The sequence below is a fragment of the Bactrocera neohumeralis genome, chromosome 2 (genome assembly GCF_024586455.1).
Source record: "Bactrocera neohumeralis isolate Rockhampton chromosome 2, APGP_CSIRO_Bneo_wtdbg2-racon-allhic-juicebox.fasta_v2, whole genome shotgun sequence".
Classification (NCBI taxonomy): Eukaryota; Metazoa; Arthropoda; class Insecta; order Diptera; family Tephritidae; genus Bactrocera; species Bactrocera neohumeralis.
Window position 1 is genome coordinate 71,488,321 of NC_065919.1, and position 17,436 is coordinate 71,505,756.

General features: G+C 37.7%; 1 protein-coding gene across 5 annotated transcripts in view; it reads left to right on the forward strand.

Moving 5' to 3' along the window:
• Positions 1-17,436, forward strand: part of LOC126767522 (uncharacterized) — a 617,976-nt gene that overhangs the window by 532,372 nt on the left and 68,168 nt on the right. For 3 of the 5 annotated variants that reach the window (XM_050485002.1, XM_050485009.1, XM_050484998.1), the window contains 4 exons: positions 1,352-1,499; positions 7,671-7,798; positions 14,045-14,825; positions 17,224-17,336. In XM_050485002.1, the coding sequence (XP_050340959.1) occupies positions 1,352-1,499; positions 7,671-7,798; positions 14,045-14,825; positions 17,224-17,336 (1,170 nt within the window). The remainder of the gene's footprint in view (positions 1-1,351; positions 1,500-7,670; positions 7,799-14,044; positions 14,826-17,223; positions 17,337-17,436) is intronic. The other 2 variants (XM_050485014.1, XM_050485019.1) reach the window with 1 other exon arrangement.

The following is a 17,436-nucleotide window of genomic DNA, read 5'->3' on the forward strand; positions in this document are numbered from 1 at the left end:
AAAAACGACTTCTCTTATGACATGCAAAATCCTTTCAACGTCTGTTTGACATTCAATTTTTTTGCTTTAAACTGTTTGAGTGATTCCCTTCACTTGACTTCTTGTGTTTGCCAACAATCTTCATCGTGCAATTCTTTCAGTGCCTCATATTTAAACTTTCTGGGCACCCAGGCCGTTTTTCGACTTCGTACACAAAATTACCACTTTTAGGTGGTGCAAACCACTTTTGGCAAGTTTCCTCAGCTAGAGCATGTTCATCATAAATTCCACCAAAATACGATGACTTTTGACATATTAAAACTCAATTGGGCTTCAGATCCAAATTCATTTTGGTTTACGCTTCAAATGAATGTACTGAAAAAGACCTATAAGAACAGAGCTTTTCAAAGCATGTCCGGAATATTGGAACAATGGAATAGTAACAAGTGACGCTATCTGTAGATAAACCACACATATATGGTTATAGACTCTACAGTCCCTATACAACTTCTAATTTCGCAATAATGAATATTGCTATAAAATATATAGAAATTTATTTCGTAAGTCAATTTTTTTTAAATTTTTATTATTAGCTAGCCTTAATAAATATCATATATATATACATGCTTATATAAGCGTCTTAGTATATTCCCGTTTTATAGTTTAATAAGCTATAATTAATGTTTCGAGTAGAAAAAAATCCTGCTAACTAACCTACTAACACAGTACTCCAAATGCTCACACCGAAATTCTAGTACCAGCACACGAAGATAACGATTTTTCTGCTTAATTCGATTTTGGTCTCTGCCAGCCTTACGCAATTTTACGTTTTCCATATAAAATCAGCTACAACAATATATATAATATAGTATATGCTCAAGCAGGTGTGTGTCTGTGGTTGTAGAAGGATATGTGTGGCAAGAAAGCTCAAGTGCCTCAAAGTAATTTCCGCCTAATGGCTCTCCAGCTACGTCGTAAGTGTGCGACAACAGACGGCACTAACACATATGCCTCACTATAAAATGCCAATCTTCTTCAGTAACAAATTCATAGTTGAGAGTGTATGTGTGTATGTATACTGTTTTAAAGAAAATGAAATTGCCAAGGGCCACCTAATATATATATGTGTGTGTGTTTGTATGTGTGAGTTGGGTTGATGTGTAAAAGATTTCCCTATAACCGAAAGAGTTGTGTGCTTAACTCTTAAACTCACTTTGAAGAGAAAGTCAAGCAGTTCTGTCGAAAGTTGCTTTAAATATTTGTTGTTGTATACTATGCAGTTTAAACGTATATAAATTATATTGTATATAGAAATAAAAATTATATATTGTATAGTTAAATAATTTACAATATATTTGCTTGTCAATTGCAGCCGAAAAGGATCCATATCCCATAGATGCATTGCCGACGTGCAATCACGCACTGTCTGTGTGTCAGCAGGAGCGCAAATGCCTCAAGCTTTTCGAGGACTTCAAGGCACATTGTAAGGTGCGAGACAATAAATGCAAAATGGAGAACAGGTAATTGAATGAAAATCGATCACATTTATTACGAAAAACAGTGGTGAAGTAAGAGATTTCAATTTTAATTACAGTTTTAAGTTGAACTCAAAAATAATGAAGACGGAATGTTGACAAGAACATTGTCTTGTCCTCAAACTGAAGAAAATGTAGAAATGCAGTAGATACGTTTTCTGCAGTTTTAGAACAATAGTAATCACATAACTGTAAAGACTACCTTACTTTCAACTAGAGTTTGCATTGGGGTTTCCGCACAGCTGAAAAGTCATTGGGGTGCTACAGAACTCTCTTGAATTAAGTCATTCAAGAGTGTACAGAACTCTCTTGTACAGTAGAAATAATACTCTCTTGATTTGAGCACTGGATTGCTCATGAAAAAAGTTCTTCCCAAAGTTCAGTAGATGTGCTGTGACGGCTTCAAACACATCCCATTTCCTACTGAATATTCTCTTAAGAAGTAGACTTCTTCTTACACTTAAGAATGCTTCAAAAAATTAACTTTTATCCAACTCTTCACTTCAGGTAGAAACATTTTAGCTTTGAACGCCACATCGGTGTTCACAAATATTTTTTTTCTCAACCTCTATTCTGTCGTTGTCTTTTTATTCTCAATATGAAAATGTCGCTACGTCTCCGCTCAGAGTTTTCCACAAGAATTTGTTCTGCAATCTTTATGAAATTGCTTACGGAGTGGACGCCGGGATCTGTTGCGCGGATCTAGATCTAAGGTGACCCCTAAAGCTGACAAAATATTGCAGTGTCATTCTGGCAGAAATCTTTGCTGTTAAGAAAGCTGCTGAGGCACCTAACAACATAGGAAATGACAGGATGACAATCCGTCAGAGATTGTTCATAGAAGCATATAGATATTAGATAGCGTGGCTGGCGGAAAGCAGCTGCACTTAGTATATTGGGTTCCAGGCCAAAAAGCCGCTCCGGGGATCGAAATACTTGTAGCTGATGAGATTGCCAAAAGTGTCAACCACTTGACTACCGACGCAGTTCAGGGAGTACGCAAGTCGTTAAAATTCGAAATTTCCGAAAAGTCTCACAGTCGAATCAGGTTGAATCAGAATATCTTAGGGCATGCAGGATCGCCAAGATCATGTGCAAGGGAGCGGAAGGAAAACACGCAAGCTTTCTACGAACACGATCTCGGAAGGACTGTCGGACAGTTGTCAGTCTAGTCACAAGTCACAATTTACTAACATTACAAGTGAACCGTATGGACATTATTAACTATGTAGACCATGTAGAATGTGCAGGGAAGTAGATATGAGAGATACGCCAGAATACTATCACTGCTTATGTTCGGCCTTAGCTAGAACAGAGCTTAATTGGAGATTCCAAGTGTATGTAGCTACGGAGTGGAGGTCTTCCTCTGCTTCCTCCGGCGGGTACTTCGTCGAATTTTTTCAGAGCTGGATTGTTTTGGTCCATTTGGAGGACAAGACCTAACCAGCGGAGCCGCTGTCTTTTAATTCGTCGTATGTCTCGTATAGCTCATTGTTCCATCGAATGCGATATTCGCCGTTGCCAATGCACAAACGATCATAAATCTTCCGCAGAGCCTTTCTCTCGAAAACTCGGAACATCGACTCATCAAACCATAGTCGTCAACAAAAGGGGGGTATAACGTCTGAGACTGTTATTTCCTTTTCAGTGGGGACGGTTTTTACGTAACGGGTCCCAAACCCAGCGCCAACCCTGAGGAGGGATGTTTCGCTTTCTCATTTTATCTCGCTTTCAAATGCTATGTTGTTATTCGGCTACCCAGAGAATACTTGGTCATAGACCGGAAGTCGCGAGCTGCTGGAGCCATATGTAAAATAATCATTTCTGGGCACACCCAAGTGAATGGCGCTCAGATAACTTTGCTCACTTTCATGACTCCATCCTCCAATTTAACTTTTTATTTGGAGATATAAATTTAATTAAACGAAATTCATTTTCATATCAAAAAATAAAGTTGCGGGAGAATCGTCTTCGGAAGTACCTTTGTCAGACTTTCTACAGGTTAGATAAGCTTATTTTAATATTTAAAGTCGAAGAACTGAGTTTACCATATGTTCTTCCCCATTTAAATTTATAGCTCGGGATCTACTCGAACTTTACAAGAACAGTTTGAGTGTTCTTTAGTTATAAACTTCAATCAACCATAAATCGCACTTATAGTTTATCTAACGCAGCTTTTCTAACAAACTTTAGTCTACTCTTGCTTCTGCAACACGGTCCATTTAGAGTTCAAACTCCAAAAATGTTACATGTCTCAAAATGTTTTATTCCGAACTCTAATAATATCACGAAGTTCGACACTTGTTAGTTTTGCATATCAACAAAACTTATCACATTCAAACTTTTGCACGACTGTCTGGCAGATAACAGTAATGACAAACAAACTACAATAAGTTCAATCAGCTTGCTTTGTTCTGCCAGTGGCGCCGCCGACTTAATTAAATCTATCGCCATTCGTGTCAACAAGCCGCAGTTAATTAGCCCACCCAACGGCGCTGCCGCCACACTTCAAACCCGCTCACTGCTGCAGCAGTACACGCACTTCGCACCGCCATTCATGTGGCAGCAAGTCGCTGCACTACTCAACAACTATTAAAATCAATTATTATCATCGATAATGAATTCTACATAATTAATAGCCGGGGTAGTGCCAACAGCTGTGCGAGAGCACATGCATACACACACATATACCAACCGAGGTACGAGTACAATGCAGGGCGCCAACACCCCCACTCGTTGCTTGTGGTGGCAGTGTTCAATACTCTGCTATCTGTATACTTTCCTTTCTTCGCCGCTTTTCGGCGCTGCACCCACATCCGCACCCGAGCATATGCACTGGGCGAAAATAAAGTTTCCGAGTTCATAACTGAGTTCACTAGCACTTTGCAGATGCCACGGAGGTCCCTCAGCAACTTGCCATTTACATTGAATGCTGAGCTGCAGACATTGCATTCAACATAATACCGGCAATGCGGAGGGGAAGACTGAATAATTTATTGTATGTATATATAGCACTTGTATGTGCGCGAGATCCATTGTGAGTAAATGGGTGCAAGTGTGTATTTGGGACCTTCTCGACTTTAGATTTGTACGCTTACGCTCTCTGCTACGCACACATACAAACATACACGCCCTTCCTCGCATAAAAACTTATATCCAAGGCAACCCCTTGCATTCAGTTCTAATTGAAATTTGATTGGAAAGAACGCCGGCTAACCTCCAAACCACAACACACTGGCGATTGCGTTGCAGAGTCAAATGGAAAAAGTTGTGCTGAAAAAAACGCTCGGCAAATTTAGTCACTAAAGTCATATAAGTAAAGGAAGTGGCAGGCAGGCAGACAAGGAGGGTGGCTCGGCTGCAGTTGCAAGAGTGAAAGTTCTCTTGCGTTTGCATGTTTGCAGGTGTAGGTGTGTGTAGTCGTGTTTGGCAGTTATGGAAAAGTTTTGCTGCCCTCAATTACGAGTGAATCGCTTTATTGCCGCAAGTTGCTCGAGCTCGAGTGCATCATATTTGAATAGTTGGACAAATTGCCGCTGTGAAATATTCTTCTAACTATGATATATCGTGGTGTGTTTGACTGCACAGCGGTAAATGAAAAACGCCCTTGCGGACAGAGCGCAAAAGCAAGGAAAATTAGAAGTGAGTGAAGAATACAAAAACTTCTTTTTATTCGAATAGCAAGAAATAAAAAAAGTTTGTGGGTATTCAATAAATTTTCTCATCCGAACATATTGAAAAATTAATAAAAACAAATTTAACTGGGGTTTGCAAAAATCTTCAAACTGTAAAAAACTTATTTTTATAAAGAATATAGTTATTATATTTATTGGTGGATAACTGCACAAGATGTTGTCGCCGTCCATGCCTCTGAACTATATAGCAGGATGAGAATAATGAGTGACTTATAGAGTTCGGTCTTTGTTCGTCTCGAGAGGACTTTACTTCTCAATTGTCACCTCAATCCGAAGTAGCACCTGTTTGCAAGGTTTGCAAGAGTTATTCTGCTTTGAATTTCTTGGCCGAAGTTATGAATGTCAACCGTGACGTGATCGCGAGTGAGTGCGACGTCTGTTTGTTTGATGACAGGAGATATCTCGTCTTGCCCTCGTTCACTACCAGACCAATTTTCTTCGCTTCCTTATCCAGTCTGGAGAAAGCAGAACTAACAGCGCGGGTGTTGAGGCCAATGATATCAAGATCATCGCCATACGCCAGCAGCTGTACAATCTTATAGAAGATGATACCTTCTCTATTCAGCTCTGCATCTTGAATTATTTTTTCCAGTAGTAGCAAATTGAGGAGAAGCTTTGAAATCGTCGAAGAGGCGGTGAGTGTCGATTCTCTTTTGACGAGTCTTTTTCAAGAGTTGGTGCATGGTGAATATCTGGACAGTTGTTGATTTGAGAGGCCTAAAGCCGCACTGGTAAGGTCCAATCAGTTTGTTCACGGTGAACTTTAATATTTCACACAATACGCTCGATAGAACCTTGTATGCGATGTTGAGGAGGCTTATACCACGGTAATTGGCGCTGTGTGACGTTCTGTTTGCAGAGAGTCTTTTTACAAAGAAGCTGATGGTGAGCATCGGTGAATATCTGGTCTTTTTCTTGTTTTTGTTGATTTGATCTTTTTTATGGCCGGCCTGGAACATCCGCTCATGTCAATGGAGAAATTGGGTTCACCATCTCCTGGTGTTATGCTTCCACTGCCATTCAACAGCTAAAGAAGTCTTCCTTCACAATTTTTGGTATGCTCAGGGCATCAGTCACCTCTGGGGGTTGTACAAGAGTATGCTCCGGTCTTGAAAGCTTATGTTAGTCGCCGTACGTTTTCGTAGAAATTTTGAGCCTTACTCCTGTCGGCCAGCTTGTCAAGCTCATCGTACTCACGCATTTCGGCCTATCTCTTTATTTATGTGCAAATGCGGCTTCCTCTTCAAGAGCACATCTGTCTCCTACAGGGTTTCTCCGGAAAATAATCTGATTTTTGTTGAGCATGCTTTCATCGCGACCGATGAATTAGAGAGCGTTACAAAGAAGCTGATGCTTGCACCTTTAACAAACATTCTTCGCCGCCGTGTTTTTGCATAGCTCGGCTCATTAGAGCAGAAATCCATCTGTGTGCTCCCTCCGACTTTATTGTTTGATTTTCGGACGGGTAATTGATATTCGATCTTTTTCATGGCCGGCCAATGAAACGTCCGCTCCATCGTCATGGATGGGGAATTCGGGTTCACCATCTCCTGGTGTTATACAGGCTATGCTATGCTACAGCCCAGATTTTTGTTACCTTGCCTGAAAAGGCCGATGAAAGAGGATCCAAGCAACATGCACCTCGGCTCTTAAGGCCATTCCGGAGAATGCCTTCTGTGATGCCTTCAATGCTTGGAAATCGCGCTGACAGCGCTGCATCGACGCAAAACGGGTCTATTTTGAAAGTTTTTAAAAAATTGTAACGATTGTTCAAGAAATTTTTTTAAGTCGACTCAGTCCTATTACTTTCCGGACAAACCCTGTATGCACTATTTTTCTATCATTTCTAATATAAGTTCTTCTCTCATTACAAGAGTTTCATATTTTTGAAAGCGGCGAAGAAGTCCATTCCAACCTTTTTGGAATATATACAGCCACTTTATTTACCCCTTCACAAATATGCTTTTTGTTCCCCCCAAAACTATTTCAGAAATGATGATGACTAAAAGCAAAATGTATAGTTATAACAGAAAGCTTCAACTATACATAATGAGGTGATAGAGTTATAGTTAAGTTAATTTGGGCTTTTGTCATCTTTTTCGAATCATCTTTTCAGCGTATGGAAATGAGAATATTTGTTGCTCTTGATTCAGATACGCTTCAACCTCTGATACTTACTGATGTATAGATAACATCTCCTCTCGAAATAAGCCTTATGGAACTGAGAGCCTTTTACTTAGATAGCGGTGATTTGGTAGGACTTTTTAATCAATCACTGCAAACCCTGCATTTTGAATGTCATTGGCCTACAGCGGCTCAGTATTTAAATTTCTCGTTGAGTTTTGATTTTAAGGGAGTATTTTTAATGCATAAATACAGAAAATCTTACAGCTATTATATATATTTTATTACATAAATCTGCATATATATTAATCACATATATTTTCTTCATCCAACACAGAGATGCTTGTCACGACTCGTGGACAAATTTACGCCTCTCGCCCATGTTCGGCTGTATCTGTCCGAATAATCATATGAAAAAACGCTGTGATCGTATATTTAATATAGTTAATCACAATCCGTGTGTGGGTAAGTTATAGAAAAAAACAAAAAAAAAAAGAAAACAAAAGCAAAATAAAATAGTAAACCAACAAATAACGCAAAGCAAGAAGAAAACACATAACAAGCAGCAAATAAAAGTATATTGAAGCAAAGTAAAATATAAGCAAATAAGCAAACAACAACTGCAAAGCAACCATTTGTCAACAGCACAGCGTAAATTGTGCAAGAGTAGCGTAAAAAAGATATTTTGCAATTAATTCATTTTGGATAAGTAAACCGAACAAAAAAGAGAAAAAGTAGTCAAAGTAAAGGAACAAATATGATTTTTGCACCGAAATCAGCAAATGAAAAAGATAGCAAAAAAGCATTGAAACTCGCAACGAGCGCAAACAAAATCAAGAAAAAAAACAAAGCAAGCATAAGCTATGCAATTTGAAGTAATTTGAATTGTCTCTACAAAAGAAATATGATTTTTCAAATTTTTAATTTTTGTGTGTTCCGTTTTTATTTTGCGTTTCGTGTCAACTTTTGTAACTCTAACCACTCTTGACTACCTCGTTGTTTATGATTTGTTCTTGTTTTTTATTATTTTTTGTTTTTTCTGTTTTTAGTACTTTTATTTTCGTTCTCCTGCGTTTGGTTCCTTTACTTTACTTCGTACTTCTTACTCATTGAATTTTTCCATACAATCGCTTCCAAGAAATAAAGTATCTTTTGAAAAGTAAACAACCAACAATCGCACGCTTCTGCATCAACTCAAAACTATGCGACTCAATTTAAGACTACCTACTTACTTATACTCCAATACCAATATGTAGCCTAACGAACACCGCAAAGCAAAAACAGAAAAAAGCAAAACTGCAACAGAAATGTAAAAGTAAAATCTCAAATCTGGCAGTTTTGCTCACTTTCACCCCAACACACACACACATAGACGCATATGCATTCGCATCACGCTCACCGTCATCACTCCACCAGCTCGCCACTATCTCGCCCGCATTGCCATGCATACACAAATCACTCGCTCACGCACACGCACACACACACACATACACGCACATCTGCCGCCGCCAACAGCCAGCTCGCTAACCTTAAGTTACTATGCTTCTTCGTTCTTTGTCATTGCATCCTGCACTCTACTCACTCAATCAAAACAACTACCCCGCACCGCTGTGTCACCTGCTCACCCTAGTAACGCTTGTTCGTCCACCCAAACCACGCCACCAAAGCTTTCTTGCAAGTATTCTTTGAATTCTAACTATCACCAACACAACAGACCTGTTTGCTACAGTATTTCAATCTGCTCACCTTCGCATGCCTGCTTTGCATCTCTGACACTGCTGCATCAGTCATCTAAATTTACACTTTACGCATCTCTTTCGCTGCTTCTTCCGTATGCTCTTTACAATCTAAGCTTCTTCGCACGCTCGCTCGTTCGCTTGTTTGTTTGTTTGTAGCTAAAATACTAATACTCATATATATAAATGTATGTGTGTGTGTGTTTGTTGTCTTCGCATGTTAGTGTGGGTGTGTGTAGTTGTTGTAGTAATTTGTTGGCAAGCAATTGCATCTATAATTTTAGCTACAGTCAGCAACACAATTGTTGTTGCAGTTGCTGTCACTTTAGCTATTGTTGTTGTTGTTGTTGCTGTCAGTGTCACCATGACAGTGGCTGTCAGCAGCATCGTTAGACGCTGCATGTCAACATGTTGGCTCACCTTAGTACATAAGTCAACAGCAAACACCTTTGTCACATTTAATCGCACAGAAATATTTATACACAATACATGCACACGTACATTATGTACATATGTGTATATGTGTGTGGCAATTCGTCTAGTGCATTTCTCATAGTTAGCAGCTGTGATTGGTTTGCTTTTCCGTATTGCTTGACACAACATCTTCTTGAGCATGTCTGTTTTCTTTGTGTTGTTGTTATTGTTGACGCATCGCATTCATGTGGCTGACACTTTGAGTTGTCCGCCGTGTGGGACTTTGAATTATAAAAAAGCGGTAAATTATATACGGAAATTTACCTATATAAATTCAGAGAAGCAACAACTCGCTTGCACAAATACATACATGCATACATACATACATACATAAATAAGGTTAGTAAATTTAGCTGTGTGTGTTTGTTTGAGGCATGAATGCCTTTGTGGTGCTGAGTTCGTACCAGCAATGACTGTTGAAAATCTCTGCACTTAGACTTTGCACAAATTTTTTATTGCTGATTGTACCGGATTTAGTCAGAGCTCTACGAGTATATACAGTAAAGTGTTCCAAAATATTTGAATTTAAAAAAATTATAAACAATACAGTACAAAATGTAACTTTTTGTTTGCCTTTCTATAGAATACTTTATTTTTATATTGCTTTGAGGTTACTGAATAGGAAAAAAAATATGTTTTTTGAAACAATTATTTTGGAAATATACCTAATATACAAAATTTGGCTTTTAGTAACACGTTAAAGTACAAAACATTTTATAAAAAAAACTATGGTAATTATTTCCTATTATTTTTTGCTTTTTACTTATATAAAATTGGAAATATTACAATTTAAAAAAAATAACGTATTTGATTAAAGTTGTGTTATGCATCCCATCGGCCCTGGTGTCTCTTTTCCATCGAGATAAAAATTTAAATATTCAGGATATATTTAATGACAAAATTAGTTCAACATTAATATACATAAATAAAAGAATAGTCCTGTAAAATATAGTTTTGGTCCTTTAGAATCTCTCTTAAGGTCCAAATTTTGGCGTCGCTTAATATTTGTATTTGAATGCTGGTCCATCCTTGTTGAAAGCCTTCACAAAGTTTTTCATTAGTCCCAATTTGATATGTAAAGGCGGTAGAAGAATTTAACTAGAGGAAATGGCTTAGAGCATTCCATGTGATGTATGTTGTAAAAAACTATTTACTTGGTATAGCCCATTTGTAAATCCAACAAAATTGCTATGACTTTTAGATCACCACAAATCTGCCATTCGTGCTCTGAATGATATAGCATCTAAAATTAATTTTAAGTATGCACAGCGTGGGATTCGATGGTTGTGTTACCATTATAGCTTTTAAACTTAATTTTGAGGAGTAATAATTATTAGAGTGCCTAAAATTGGAAAGTGTGTTATGCTCAATTAAAAATTTAAATATTCAGGATATATTTAATGAAAATTAGTTAATATACATAAAGAATATAGAAATATACAGAAGCCAAATAATATTTGTTTTTAGACAATTTTTCTTAATAACAATTTAACAAACTGGGAGACTTTAAAAAATTTTACTCATGAAATAGATGAACTTTAGATCGAAAAATCTTATATTTTAGTTATGTATATAGTTTTTAAAAATATTTTTGTACTCTATTTTTTTTTTAATTTAATTTAATCCAAAAATATATTTATTTTTAATTTACAAAACTAAAAAATAAGATTTTCGAATTTTGACATTAGGTGTAGCCTTAAGTTATTAATAATTTTGTGATTCAAAAAAGTTGTAGCAATTATTTCTCACTAAAATCTTTTAAATACTTAAAAAAATTAGACAGTTGTAAATATTTTTTTCTATCGAAAAAGACTGCTTTTAATGTACAGAAATCGATTACATATTTTTTATTTATTTCTGATGATGTTCAAAAGTACAGAAATTGTTAGCTGCGCAACATTCGAGACCCTATAGTTTTCAATGTATATAAAGCCTTACATTCGCATAGAATATATTTTATAGACACCTTTTCTTCTACCTCCTCATCGTTTCTACAAGAGTCATGATATGGCGTACCTAGTCTGCACGCATATTTACCAATTAGACAGTGACCTGTTGGCACTTCAACAAGTGTTCTTATGTCGCCCCTTTTGAATTTTTTTATTCGGCCCTTATCCATTGCCATCGGTACACGTTTGTCTGCTCGTTGAGCAAATCAGTGTCATTGCGACTCAGTTATATTAATGAGATGTTTATGGATTAAATATCCGCAACTAGCCAGAAGCACATAAGTTCCCCCTTTTCTGGAGTCTAATTGTAATTTTGTCTAGTTAATTTGCTCCACACTTACCAGGGACCATTCCATGACCTGGAAACCATTGCGGGTATAACGCGAAATAGGTTTAGGCATTATTCAACTAACTTTGATGAAACCCTAAGGGACTTCAGTGGTTTTGAAGCCGTCTGGCTATTTGTATATATAAATATGTATATTCCTTGTTGTGAGCACACTCTTAGTCAAAACAAAAAAGCTTTCTTGAGTTATTGTGATCTTCGCTTGAAAGACACTGCAGTGATCTAGTAGGCGGAAGGCGATTTTATTATCTAATTTTACTGAAAAGACACCAATTATCTTGTTTGAATTCGATTATTAGTTCGATTGCCTAGTTTGAACGCATCCGTACAGATGCTTATATCTGCGCCTTTGTCTACCTTACGCCTTTTCCACTTTTCTCTGAGAAGGCAATGTTAGGAACCGAATTTATATTCAATTTATAAGATTTCAAAAATCAGTGGTATTGGGTAGAAACGGAAACTTATCATAGAATGACTCGTTTCACTGTCGACTAATAGAAAGCATAAGCAAATATTTGAACGTAGAAATCGTGAGCAATGTTAAATTTTGTAGCAATAATTTTCTGCGGAGTATTGATATCAACAATTGAAGAATAATTACTTTGATTTGTAAAAAATGCCGACTCATGCCAAGACTATGTGAACTGAAATTTGCCGAATTTGGCAGATTTCAAAAATAGTTTCCAATGCTCATGTTTGCATCGCTGTTGTGCTACTTTTCACTATGTACTTAGCTTCAAATAAAAAATTGGCTTAGAAGAATTTCACATAAAATGGTATATTGATTAAAATAATTAATTTTTTCTTCAGTGTCAAAGTCTTGCCATATTATTGAGCTATTTTTTATATGGTACAAGACTAAAAACTTTATATAGCACTAAAAGTTTTATTTTCTTATTTTAGGAAATCTTCCTTAGCAGTGTTTCTTTTTGCCCTGTAATATAAGCAGATGTTCAATTGAAAGCCTTTTAAAGTACAAGAAAACCCTCCAAAGACAAAACAGCGATGTGTCTATTTTAGTACATCCGTCAGTTCTTGGCTTTGTACTGCTCAGTTCAAAAAGTCTTTTGAAAAATATTGAATTCGCTATTTCGCTGCTCGCTTATGCGCTCTTGTGAAAAACATTACATGTAAAAGTAACAAACAAGTGACCGAGTTTAATTCGTACAAAAGAGTGTGCGGAGATTTCTCTAAAGTGGTGTAGTCGCTAGCTGCAGATCTATCAAATTTTGTTTCACATATGCTAGATCAGTATTACTATTGCGAATGGTTCAAATGACAATTGAAAAGAAAATTCCTTGTTTTTGAAACATACGACTTAAAATCAACGATAGTAATTTATAGAAAACTAAAGTAAAGGGTCACAGCAACGTTTTTAACGTGAAAAAGGAAATAAAATTATAACACTTCGTATATTGCGCATGCGTCAGCAGACAATACAAGTTCTGCCCGTTTGCTTAAGCATCTGGTATAGTTTGTTAAATTCGCTTGAGAGTGACGCTGGGCCAATCAGACAGCTTTTGTATGTGTTTGAATAAATTGCAAATTCAAAAGTTTCTATTAAAAAATGTTCATCTGGAGATAAATTTGAAGTCACTAATCAAATTGTTTTTCTGCATCATTTTTCTTGGTTACGAAATACACTTTTGCACAAATTTGATTAAAAGTTCTATTGTAAATCTGTATTTCTGTTAAATATCGCAGCTAATGATTACTTAGTATATCGAAAACAATCTCCGCTTGACGCTTCACACAGCACGCACCCATACACAGACACTCTCTAACCAACACAAATTTCTAAAACAAACTCTATTGTATTCCGAAAATAGTTTTTTGTTGTTAATTTTCCTTAAAACCAAAACTTTTTGTTCATTAATTTTGTGTTGATAATTTTGCATTTTCTTAGATTTTTTCTCATCTTTTGTTTCCGGTAGCACTTGTCGTCGCACTGCACCAGAGCTATGCTAGCACCAAAGCAGAATCGTTTATCAAATATATCGAAGTATATTACCAATATGTATATATATATATAAATATTTTCACTGTATATACATATAATATATACACAACTGAAGCGCACACCTTTTTCGCAATTTTTCATTTTCTATATAATTTTGCATTAAACTTAATTGAATTTCCTTGGCACTAGTGTACTTACGCGCACAAGCACTGCTCTTTGTCTTTCTCTCCAACTTCTCTCTTGCAGATAGATTAATATTCTTCCCGGATGGCGCCATACCGAAATTCAAACAAAAACAAATACAAAAACAACACCACAATGGCACATCATCATCAACAGCGTCGTCGTCGTCGTCGTCGTCGAACTCATTGATAGCCGCCAATGCCACCGGTCAACAACAGCTCTCGAACAACATTTCCACCGACGAGGAAGAGGAGGACGACTATGACGATCGTATACGCGCTGAAATCTATTCAAATTATCCGCACTACCTGCACCCGCCCTCGTGGGGTCTCAACAATCCGTTGGTATTGGCCTCGCACTCGCCGCACACCTACGACGACGAAGATGAATCGCTGCTGGAGGTGGGCGATGATGTGGCGACGCGTGGCCGTCAAAAGACCGAACAAAAGCAACAGTGGCAGCGCCAGCAAATGACGCCTAAAGCTGAGAAGGATGGACGCGGCAGTGCGGGCGCCGGCGGTGGCGCTGATGGTGATGATGTTGAGGTTTCGCTGGACACCATGAACACTGGTCGGCACTATGCTGGTGTTGGCGGTGGTGTTGGTTTTGGTTTCGGTTCGTCCGGCGCGCGAGATGAGTCCATAACGGAGCTTAGCGGCAGCAGCAGCAGCGGCAGCAACATAATCACCATTAGTAATAGCAACCATGGCATGCACCAAATGCACGAGTATTTTGATGGTTTCACTTATACCACATCACCCGCCACGGTTTCGGCACCAGAGTCGGCACTTCCGGCACCACCGACACATCTGCACCATAACAAAAAGCACCAAAAAACTGCAATGTATGTGAGCTAGCACAAGCACTCTCTGTGTGTATGTGTGTGTCTTTATGTATATAAATACTTTGTAGATATGTATATATATTAGTATTAGGGTATGCAACCATACATACACAAGTAAAAAGCACTTACCAAAGCACAACCACAAACGCACCCACACACACATACACACTTTAGCTCAAACACAACATGAGCACTCGTTGCATTGAGCACTTTAGCAACGCACCAATACAACTGCTCTATCCTGTGTATATGTGTATGTGGAGAAGTGAATGTCGAGACATTAAAATTCTATGAAATTTTAAAGTTCCCATCGTCAAATTTAATTATTCAAATGGCAAAGTGTTTAAGTTTGTAGTGGAAATATTTGAAGTGCAGAGCTAACAGTGCTGCCAAAGGTTGCGACGTCGGCCACTCGAGTTCGCCGGCGAGCAAGTGGAGAAGGTTAATTTGAAGAATGTTTAAAAGAGATTTGCATCAGAATATTAGTATAAATGCGCCTGCCTTTACATATATTGTACAAAAGAATGCATTAAAATTGAAGGGAAAATCAAAAATATTGTACTATGAGGGCCAGAAAGCAAATAGCACTCCCACACAGTACCGTTATTATAACCGCTTTTCAGATTTTGGGTTTCAGTTTGCATCCAATATTTAGTAAGTTCATTTTAGTTCTTCTTCTTCTCCATTGGCGTAGACGCGGTTATAGCAAATTTTGCAACAGCGCGACAATCATTCTTCCTTTTTGCTGTTTGGTACCAATTGGAGATTTCAAGTATAGCCAGATTATTCTCCACTTGGTCCTTCCAACATAGTGATGATCTTCCTCTTCATTTACTTCCCCGGAGGTTATTGCGTTGAATACTCTAGGTGCTGGAATGTTTTCATCCGTTCCGACGACATGATCTAACCAGCGTAGCCACAGTCTCCTAATTCGCTGAACTATGTCAATGTCGTCATATATCTCGTGCAGCTCATCGTTCCATCGACTGCGGCATTCGCCGTTGCCAATGCGGAAAGAAACATAAATCTTCAGCAAAATCTTTCTCTTGAAAACTCGTAACGTCGTTATCAGATGTTGCCATCGTCCATGCCTATGCACCATGTAGTAGGACGGCGATGATGTGGGACTTGTGCAGTTTGATCTTTGTTCGTCGAGAGAGGACTTTACTTCTCAATTGCCTACCCAGTCCGAAGTAGCCTCTGTTGGCAAGAATTATTCTGCGTTTGATTTCGAAGCTGACGTTGTTGTTAGTGTTAAGTCTGGCTCCAAGATGTTATCTACGACTTTGAAGTTAAGATTGTCATCAGCGTACGCCAGCGGTTGTACACTCTTCTCTTTTCAGCTCTGTAGCTCTCGGAGTTTACGCATGTCTAACACACTGCAGACGTCTATCAAAATATGATCGATCTAGTTGGAGGCTTTTCGATCCGGTGACAGCCAAGTAACTTGATGAAATTTCCGATGTTGGAATATAGGACCACAGATAACCACATTTTGGGCCACGGCGAAGTCGATCAGCCTCAACCTATTTGTTGTGTACCAAAGGTACCTCCTTTGCCCATCCTGCCGTTAAAGTCGCCAAGCACGATTTTGACATCGTAGCGAGAGAAGCGCTCATCCACCGGGGTGAATACCAGAACACGGTAACGGTGTCTCTCTCCCACTATGAAACCCAGCGCACAAACCATTGAGGGTATGTTTCGCATTTTCACTCTTGCTCGCCTTCAAATGGATGTTCTTTGGCTACCCAGAGGATACTTGGCCTAGGACCGAAAGTCGTGAGCTGCTTGTGTCATATGTAAAAGAATCATTTCTGGCCAACCCAAAGTGAATGGCACTGTGAGAACTTTCCTTACTTGCGTGAACTTCTGCACAAGAATCCATCCTTCTCTTTTGTCTTCTAGTAGTCGAAAAGTAGTGCTTCCCTAACAGTTGGTTAGAATTTTTGTATTACAATTTGGGGCTTTTTAAATTTTTCTTGGAAAGATTAGCCCACTTTTTCTTCAAATTTTAACCAGCATAAGTAAAAATACATGTATTAGAAGCAAAATTTAAATTTTATTTAAAAATAAAAATTAAAAAAAAAAAATAAATAAATAAGAAATATAATTTTATAAATATAATGCAAATAACTAATAATTTCATAGAATTTTTTTATCTGTTATTTCACTTCAGACTATGAATATTTGCTTACCTCACTTTAGTCACACATTATTGCCACGTTTTCATTACTAACCTCACATTTGCATTTCAGTAATTTTAAGTACTTAATTAGTCTGCAAACTTATATAATTTATTTTATTTATCTCTTCTATGCTATGATGCCCTGTACATTTCTCTCACCTTTTGCACTTAAAAAATCGTGAAAAAATAATTAAAAACTATTTAAAAAATTAGTTCAAGCACAAATTCGCACAAAAGTATACATCTTAGCGACGAAATAACCACCAGCAGAGACAAGTTATCCCACCGTTCACGCACCTACAAGGGTGATAGCATGGATGAAAGAGGTAAGTGATAGCTAGTTAAGAATAAGAGCATGAGTACGAAAACAATATAAAATTAAAATTTTTTTTTTGGTTTTAACGAGAATTGAAATAAAAAAAATTA